At 37.1% G+C, this 9,925-nt stretch overlaps 1 protein-coding gene across 2 annotated transcripts; it reads right to left on the reverse strand.

Annotated features, from left to right (window-relative positions):
- Window positions 1-348: 348 nt before the first annotated feature.
- LOC139195239 (uncharacterized) lies at window positions 349-8,423 on the reverse strand. 2 transcript variants are annotated; one of them, XM_070820440.1, is made up of 2 exons: window positions 5,402-8,423; window positions 349-4,969 (listed from the first exon to the last, which is right to left on the reverse strand). In XM_070820440.1, the coding sequence occupies exons 1-2, from the start codon at window positions 6,864-6,866 to the stop codon at window positions 4,914-4,916; spliced, it is 1,521 nt and encodes a 506-aa protein (XP_070676541.1). In that variant the 5' UTR covers window positions 6,867-8,423; the 3' UTR covers window positions 349-4,913. The 2 variants fall into 2 exon arrangements, with proteins under 2 accessions (XP_070676541.1, XP_070676542.1); XM_070820441.1 differs by having other exon boundaries at window positions 633-2,994.
- Between the last annotated feature and the right edge of the window lie 1,502 nt (window positions 8,424-9,925).

Here is a 9,925-nt window from a genome sequence, read left to right on the forward strand (position 1 = left end):
ATGGAATACGCATTACAACCAAATTATTTCTCATCAAAGTCCCTAAATATGGAATACGCATGATAGAGACATTCAACAAAGATCATTAAGTTCAACGGAAATCATAAACATTGACTAGGCATTCATAACTATGGAATACACATGTTAATCCAGCCTAGAATTCACTAACATGATTGTGGATAACAACCTTCACTACTTGTGAATATAAGTTCATAACGATTAGGTGAAATTCACTTATATTCTAGCATCAAATTCATGCATGTAAATTAAGTATGCATTCTTAATCGACATACAAAAATAAGTTATCAATCAAGCAGTTAAGCAAATTAAATCACAACTCAGAAATCATAACTGAAGGTAATCAATTCATATTAAAAATATATTCATGGCTTTGAATTAACATCTAGCCAAAATAAATTTAGTTACACATTATTAAAACAGAAATAAAATATAAGTTTGGAAAGATTTAACCGAGAGAGAAAACAGCTTGCTGCTTCTGTCTGTCTGTGTCTTTTCTGATTAAAACTGCCCAAGGCAGCTTTGCTGCTTTCTTCACTGGCACTGTACTTCCCATGCCTCCCCGCCAGACTATCTCTCCCTTTTCCTGCACGCTGTCTCTCCCGTCTGTCCTCTTTCCTTATTCTTTCGTTTCTGCTTTCTCTTTTTTCAAAGCTGCAAGGGCAGCTAAGCTGCTTCTCTCTGCGCCTTGCGTCTATCCTCTCCGTGCTGCAATCCCGCGCTCTCTCCCTCCTTATTTCTTTTTTCTGCTCAATTTTCAAGTATTAAAATTGTCCATATGTTGTAATATAATATATGAATGGTAGTGCTTTGCCAATAAACCAAATGATGAAAAGCAGGAGCACCGAAAGCTCCTAGTGGAAAGACATCTTTTAGCTGGACATCTTTATTTCCATTCCTTTTTGAGTGGACAACTATCTCCTTATCTTCTTTTAGTAGACAGATCCTAGTGGCCAACCTAATTTCCACAGCTGTGTGCTATAATTGAATAAATTGACTATTTGGATAGTACTGATTTGCTGAATATAACTTGTCATCTATTTAGGATCTGGATGATCTGTCAGTTTTTTCCCATCTTCTGCCCGTGTCTTTTATTCTTCCACCTGCCAAACTCCACTTCATAGTGGGCATCCCATGTTTTTCTCTTTTCTGTTTATTATTTAAAAATCATTTGTGCTATTTTTATTTTCTTTGCATAACAGATCCTATAAACACAAAAATAACGTAAATAGCTCAAAATATAAGGAACTAACCAAGAAAAGACGAGTGAATTTGAAGTAAAAATATATATAAATATGATCCGATCAAATACCCCCATACTTAGTTTTTGCTAGTCCTCGAGCAAAACAAAGAAAACATGAAAAAGTAATAACATGAAAAACATTAGCTTCCCTCTATGTGACGCTCATAGAATTTCATTCAAGAAAACAAATCATCAAGAACCATAGCTAGCATCAAGGAACTAATCCAAGTTCATCTTCCTTATTCAAATATTAGCAGTAATCTTTGAATCATCCTTGAAGTGTAGTGTGTGAGATAGTCATGCTAATGCAATTTCAAAATTTTTATATTTTTAAAATCATCATATGCAAACTAGCAACCTTCTCACGGGATATACACTCAATCACACATGTGTTTAGTTTAAATGTGTTTCGCTCAAAGAATCAAATGTGAAATTTCTACCATAAGCTTGCATAAAGATCTCATCTCCACAATCATAATTGCAAAACTTAAATCAAGAGGACTTTTATTGGATGTAATGAGGTTTAGGGAGAGGGTTATTGAAATGAAAGAATAGGAAAACACAAGTTCCAATCTACATTGCAAGCAATTATTTTCTTTAGATTTATAAGAACTCAAGCTTTCCAGCAATTCTTCTAGCATCTCCAACCACACCTTTAAACTGAAACTTGAACAACTTTTTATTTTCTTTGTGTACAATCTTTTTTTTTTTAATACAAACATGGGATACCCCCACACTTATTCTTTTGCCAAACACCTTCAAAGTACTTCACAAACATTTCTCATAAGACAATCTCACATTGCTCACTAGCTTGCTTGGAAAGGGTAAGGAAAAATGTTTCAGGTATAAGGGTAGACATATCTGGTGATAAGAAATAAAAGACTCAACATATACGGCTCAAATTGGCAATCTAATGATATCATTTTTATTTGGGAAACATGGTTATTTGGGCCATAGTGGTAAACCTAATGCCTCTATCATTTCCAAGTTTATGCAATCAATGACAAATATTTCGAAAGATCGTTACGCAAGTTCTAGAGATGTATCTCACATAAGTTCATCACACATGAAAGAATAGGAGTGTATGAAAAATGCACACACTTTCAATCGGCTCAAAAACTCACATAGGATGTATATGGTCACTAAATTCACATATGAAGCTTTAAGTCATACTTTAATTTCACATTAACAAGGCTATGTGCATTTGGTTTTTTCAAAGATGGTCAAACATGTACAAAACTAACAAGAGAATTAGGAATTTCACAAAACACATGTTAACTAAGTTCTTGATAATCATGATTCAAATTTGATCCAATTATATCATTGGGTCGGGAAACTAACAAAAATCTAATTCAAAACAATAAGGGAAACAAGACAATATTTTTGGATTTTTAAATTTTTGGATTTTTTTTTAATTTTTTTTTAAAGAAAACAAAACTAATTAAGAAAACAAAAAGCAACAACATGGCAACAAATGAAACCCGTTCGTAGTTGAAGGTACAAAAAATTTCAATTTGGTCATTTTTTATACTCTTTACCCCCAAACTTAAACCGGACATTGTCCCCAATGTCAGAAAACACTATAATGCAAATAAAAATAAAATAAATAAATAATAAGAAACAAAATAAAGCAATTGGACTGAAAACTTCCCTAGTTTGCAGTAAAATTAAGCGATGACCCCCCAAGCTAAAATTCTGCAATCAACTTCAAGGGTGGAAATAACCAAAAGTTCCTGCAAAGAAAAGAAATAATTCAGTTAAGTAACACAAGAAAATGTAAAAAAAAAAATTGCAAACGAAAAATTGAAAATCACGATAAAAGACAATGAATAGAACTAATAAGTGATCATTGGTCGTGCTTGTTGTCTTTCCACAGCTTTCCTCTTGAACTGGGTGACACTTAGCTTTTTACTTGCAAGTGATGATTTGATGATATTGTACAGCGAGGCTTTGCTCTTTGGCGAAGGTGCCCTCCAAATGTTGTTGAAGCTTATCGAGTTCTTGGATTTAACTCACACTCCTTTTTCTGAGTTCTTCGCTGCTTGTTTCTTCCATATGGTAGGCAGGCACAAGGTAGCTATGTTGGTCTGATTCTTTCTTCAATCTTTCCAAGTGCCCACCTATTTCTTTCTTTCTCCTTGTCCCTAGCTGAGGACAAATTGGCAAATTGTCTCCACATGCTTCGAGGTATCATTTTCACCTCCCTTACTTGTCCTCCAAGTAGATGTGGTAGACAAAACGGAAGCACAAGATGAAGAAGATGAGTACTCGAGAGCAAGGCTAGGTAAGCAATCATGAAGGGATTCCAGGTAGTTGGCTCCAGATCGGAAGATTGATACTTAATGCTGGTTGATTGCTCTCTTTCTCCTTGTCGTATAACAAAGACAAGGAGAAGGACATGGAGAAAGCATGATATGAGATACTCTTGCTTTCAACCTTTATGATATGAAATACTTTTTCTTTGAATGGGTTGTTCGCAGGAGTATCCCAAGGAATGAGGAACACATAGTAACTTAGGAGGATTCTTTGGGAATGCATTCTCGGAGATGAAGAAGTGCTGAGAGGGTGTGCCTTTGCTGTGGAAGGCGAAGGTAGATACTTATAGGAATTTTCTTCACAACCGGAACTATTCTCTCACTCATTGTCGGCAGCCGGTGGATGGATGAATAGTACAAATTACGCGCTTTCTGACAAAGCTGCCCGTAATTTCCGCAAAGCTACCAGTTGCATGTGACGAGTGACAACACGTCTGGACAAATTGATCTTGCGAAATCCGGGGTTCGGCTCGTGGTTTCTGAGCAAGCCCAACTTTTAAGAAATGAAACGCCTCTTTTGAGAAAAGAATCCGGCTTTTGAGAAAGGAAACTCCTCTTTTGAGAAAAGAATCAGGCGTTTGAGAAAGGAGCCCCGACTCTTCGATTTGCGAGAAGACGCCTCTTCAATTTCTGAGGAGCGCCTCTTTGATTTCTTCTTTTTATAGAGGCGTTAATTTTGTTCCACAACACACTTGAGCTCCCTCCTGTAAACACTCCCTTCTTGCACTTCCGAAATCTTAATCTGTCCGATTTCTTCTTTCTTTACCATTCTGAAAAATGTCTGGCCCTTCCGATCGTCGTTTTGACTTGAACATTGGTGAAGAGGTAGCTCCGCCTTCACCAGACAACATATGGCGCCCATCTTTCATATCCCCTACTGGTCCCCTTACCGTTGGGGCTTCGGTGATGAAGAATGATATGACAGCTGCGGTGGTGGCCCGGAACCTTGTCACTCCTAAAGATAACAGACTGCTTTCAAGGCGGTCTGATGAATTGGCTGTCAATGAGTCTCTGGCTCTCAGTGTGCAGTGTGCAGGTTCCAAGTCCAACATGGCCCAACGCCTATTTGCCCGAACCCGTCAAGTTGAATCGTTGGCGGCTGAAGTGCTGAGTCTCAAGCAAGAGATTAGAGGGCTCAAGCATGAGAATAAAGAGTTGCACAAGCTCGCACACAGCTATGCCACCAACATGAAGAGGAAAATTGACCGCATGCAGGACACTGATGGTCAAATTTTACTTGATCATCGGAGGTTTGTGGGTTTGTTCCAACAGCATCTGCCTTCGTCTTCTGGAGCTGCGCCGACTGCTGAAGCTCCAAAGAATCAATCTCTGTTGCCTCATCCTTCTGTGGCCCCGCCGACTGCTGAAGCTCCGCCGAATACTGAAGCACTACCTGACCAATGAATGCTATTAATTTACACATCATTGTAAAATATTTTTACTTTTATGTCTTTTTTTTAATATGTAAATTAATGTAAAAAGACTTTGTTTAACATGCCCCCACACTTAAATTAAATAACACAAACTCACAGAAATCAACCAAATAACACAACTAACTAAACAAAACAAAATGAAAGCAGTAAAGATAAGGGTGTAAGTTGAATGCTTGGGTTGCCTCCCAAAAAGCGCTTGCTTTAATGTCCGCAGTCGGACGAATCTTTCCTTTAAACTCCCCTCGGCTCCAAAGCATGGAATTTATCTTTTAATGGGAGGTGATATTTGAAATGATTCGGCAATGGTTTAAATTCAAGAGTGGGTGCCTGAATCATCAAAATCAGAAACATGTTAGTATAAATTAAAATTAAAATTGGAGAAGATGGCTTACTTTCTTTTTCCGACACAAACTCAATGACAAACACCACATCTTTGAACATTTCCGGGACTTTGAACTTGGCCAGGTTTACTATGATGGTTGTGGCTTGTCCCGTGTCATCAAACTCAACTGCTTTGGGCTTGATTGTCTCATGCACAGCCTCTTGGATGTATTCTTGATATGCTTCAACCACTTCATTTTCTTGAATCCCTTTTCTTGGTGTGCAAGGTTCTTTGAACGTTTCAATACCATCGGGAACTTGTTTTGGTGCACCAAGAATTGGGATATCACTTTGCACCTTTGGAAGAGCTTCCACAATGTCTTTTTCACTCTCTTTGATATTTGGAATAAAAAACCTGCAAGGAAAAAGGACATTCGGTGGAATAATGTTAGAATGAAGTGAATTTAGAACTTCCTCACCTGAGTTGGATGACATAGGGATTTGAGGAGCTTGCAGCAAGAATTCTTCTAAACTGCCCAGGTCGTCCTCCTCCTCTTCTGCTTGCAGCAGCAATTCATCCATGTTCGGGCAGTGTTTGGATGGTTCTGGGATAGCTTCATCCTTCATGTCACCTTCCAAAGCGATGGCTTCATCGATTTCACTTTCTGCCTTTGACTTTGCAATGTTTGAGTTGGAAAGTTCACTTTGATCTCGAATCTGTGCCATGAGTTCCACAATCTGCCCAACTTGCATATCCAATTCGTCCACTATTTTGACTCGGTTTTGCATCTCCTGGTTTTGATTTTCTACTCCCTGATTCAAAGAGGTGAGTAACTTATTAAGTGTATCATTATCCAAGGACGTACCTGAATTGAATTGGGTTGATTGTTGTGGTGGCTGTGACGGTTCATATGGCCACTGATAGAACTCTTTCAATGGCGGCAATTGTTCTTCTTTTTGTGAACCCTGCGCCAAAGAAATTAGTCCTTCAAGAATTTCATTATAATTCATGGGCATACTTTGATTTGATTGGAATTGTTGTGGGGGATGTTGTGGTGGTTGTATAGGTGTGGTGTAGAACTCCTCATATGGCTGCCAATATGCATCTTGTTGAGCCTCCTTGGCTTGATTTTGTGAGCCCTGCACCAAACAATTTAATTCATTAAGAATTTGATTATAATTTATTGACGAACCTGAGTTTGATTGAGCATATTGCATAGGTTTTGAATAGAACTCCTCATCTTGCTGCCAATATCCATCTTGTTGGAATTGTTGAGGTTCCCCCCACATATAATTTGAATGATCTCTCCAAGCCGAATTGTAAGCGTTGGAAAACATGTTGTTGCTTGGTTGATCATAGCCTTGATAACCCCAAGCATCTTCGTTCACAGTGAATTGAGGATGTTGATGAGTTTGATATCCGTGCCCATAAGACACACCAAATGTAGGGACATTTTGCATTGTAGTCCTTCCGGCAATCTGTGACAATTGAGAAGTAAGATTCGCCAATTGAGCTTGAATGTTAGCAAAATCCATGTCTTACTTCTCTCAAACCTAAAATCAAAGAAAGAAAACTAAATCAAATATCAAAAGTAAAATAAACGAAACAAAAAATCAGAAACGAAAAACAAAAGACACGAAAAAGAAAGAAAGGGGGATTAGCAATTTTGCTAATCTCCGGCAACGGCGCCAAAATTTGATGTGAAAATTACTTGACACACAAATTAAACCCTCTTTTTGACAATTGTAGTATAGATGTAAGTAGGGTATCGTTCTAGGCCGGGGATTAGGAGAGATTGCTAATCTATTAAAAATATTAAATAAGACTCAAGGACACAAAACTAGGCTAAAAACTCTAATAACTCGAAACACACTTAGAATGACTCAAAATAATGGAAACAATCAATTTAGACACTAGGAACTGAAATGGACGGAAATTGAATTAAAAGACTAACAACAATGAAAACTAACTAAATAATATAATTTAATAATGGGGGGGTTTGGTTTTGACGAGAAGTAAATTAAACTTAAATAAATTACAGAATTGACAAAAGCATGAAATTAAGGTGAAAGGATATGTGACAGACTAGCTAGAGGGTTCTTTTCCACACATGATACATATGCAACCTAAATTGATTTTTCAGTTGTTCTTTCAATAAATTGTGAATGACAATGTTCCAAGTTAATTAGGTCCGCTTAAATTAACTCTTAGATTTCCCTAGATTCATTGGATTGAATGGAATACGCATTACAACCAAATTATTCCTCATCAAAGTCCCTAACTATAGAATACGCATGATAGAGACATTCAACAAAGATCATTAAGTTCAACGGAAATCATAAACATTGACTAGGCATTCATAACTATGGAATACGCATGTTAATCCAGCCTAGAATTCACTTAACATGATTGTGGATAACAACCTTCACTACTTGTGAATATAAGTTCATAACGATTAGGTGAAATTCACTTATATTCTAGCATCAAATTCATGCATGTAAATTAAGTATGCATTCTTAATCGACATACAAAAATAAGTTATCAATCAAGCAGTTAAGCAAATTAAATCACAACTCAGAAATCACAACTGAAGGTAATCAATTCATATTAAAAATATATTCATGGCTTTGAATTAACATCTAGCCAAAATAAATTTAGTTACACATTATTAAAACAGAAATAAAATATAAGTTTGGAAAGATTTAACCGAGAGAGAAAACAGCTTGCTGCTTCTGTCTGTCCGTGTCTTTTCTGATTAAAACTGCCCAAGGCAGCTTTGCTGCTTTCTTCACTGGCACTGTACTTCCCATGCCTCCCCGCCAGACTATCTCTCCCTTTTCCTGCACGCTGTCTCTCCCGTCTGTCCTCTTTCCTTATTCTTTCGTTTCTGCTTTCTCTTTTTTCAAAGCTGCAAGGGCAGCTAAGCTGCTTCTCTCTGCGCCTTGCGTCTATCCTCTCCGTGCTGCAATCCCGCGCCCGCGCCCTCTCCCTCCTTATTTCTTTTTTCTGCTCAATTTTCAAGTATTAAAATTGTCCATATGTTGTAATATAATATATGAATGGTAGTGCTTTGCCTATAAACCAAATGATGAAAAGCAGGAGCACCGAAAGCTTCTAGTGGAAAGACATCTTTTAGCTGGACATCTTTATTTCCGTTCCTTTTTGAGTGGACAACTATCTCCTTATCTTCTTTTAGTAGACAGATCCTAGTGGCCAACCTAATTTCCACAGCTGTATGCTATAATTGAATAAATTGACTATTTGGATAGTACTGATTTGCTGAATATAACTTGTCATCTATTTAGGATCTGGATGATCTGTCAGTTTTTTCCCATCTTCTGCCCGTGTCTTTTATTCTTCCACCTGCCAAACTCCACTTCATAGTGGGCACCCCATGTTCTTCTCTTTTCTGTTTATTATTTAAAACTCATTTGTGCTATTTTTATTTTCTTTGCATAACAGATCCTATAAAAACAAAAATAACGTAAATAGCTCAAAAATATAAGGAACTAACCAAGAAAAGACGAGTGAATTTGAAGTAAAAATATATATAAATATGATCCGATCACATTCCAGTGAGTATCACCATTCACCATCACCCTTAATGAACTTCCCTTGGACCTAGAAACAAGACCTAATTGGTGGTTGGGGCGTTGGAACACCAAAGAAGCCGAATTGAAGAACACCCACTTTAGGGTTTCGACGGCGTGCGAGCCAATTTGAGGGCCTTCCCGGTCAAATTGGACTTGTCCACAGGTATAAAGTTTGTTCTACTCCTTGAGATCTTCATTTCTGTAATTTTTAGTAATTTTTAAAAATAGTTGAATTTTTCTGGCGAGTCGGGGCGGTTGACCGCCACTCGCGGCGGCTCATGCGACGGCACGTGGCCAGTGGACCTATGTTGGTTAGACAGTGACTTGAATTTATGAGATATGCTTATTATCTTAATTTCATATATTAGTATCAATTGTGAATATGAATTGGTCTTATAAATATGATTTCTATTGAAATGTGATTTATATATATTTAGCCATCCTATATGCTTATTAAATAGGATTTGGCTTGTGCACTGATGAAGGTTGTGATATATATGTGTTTAATTATCTTTTTAATAATGTGATTGATAATTATGATGAATGTTATGACAATTATGAGATTTAAAAATTGTTTGATAATATTTTGGATATGATTGCCAACTAAATATCTTGAACTTGGCATTACTACCTAGCATGAGATCGAGATGGAAGTCAGGAGATGAGTTAGGTAGTTTATTAGATTTTTAGTAGAAATATTAATTAAGGGAATTCCTTGTGTTGTGCTCCATATGACTAGATGCTGGTTAATATTTGGAAACGATAGCGTGTATTGTATAATTATGTATAATGTGTGATGATGAGATTACACCATGTGATAGTGGTACATGGATGGTCCTGCTTGGTATATCCGCGATGGGGGACCATACGCATTCTAGAGGTGATGATGATTAGTTGTACTTGGTACATTTGATAGGTGATCATATTTAGTTTGGTTCCGTTGAGTGGTCAGGAACTTGAGGTTGTGGGATTTCATGTAGTGGTCTAAAATCTCATTATTT

Source organism: Malus domestica, chromosome 04, assembly GCF_042453785.1.
Source record: "Malus domestica chromosome 04, GDT2T_hap1".
In the NCBI taxonomy this organism is placed as follows: domain Eukaryota; kingdom Viridiplantae; phylum Streptophyta; class Magnoliopsida; order Rosales; family Rosaceae; genus Malus; species Malus domestica.

Bases quoted from the DNA above. Each gene is read 5' to 3' on its own strand.
- LOC139195239 (XM_070820440.1), bottom strand. From the start codon at position 6,866: ATGGATTTTGCTAACATTCAAGCTCAATTGGCGAATCTTACTTCTCAA. The intron at 4,970-5,401 runs GTAAGCCATCTT...TTCATTGGTCAG, and splicing joins GTTTGTGTCGGAAAAAGAAA to GTAGTGCTTCAGTATTCGGC.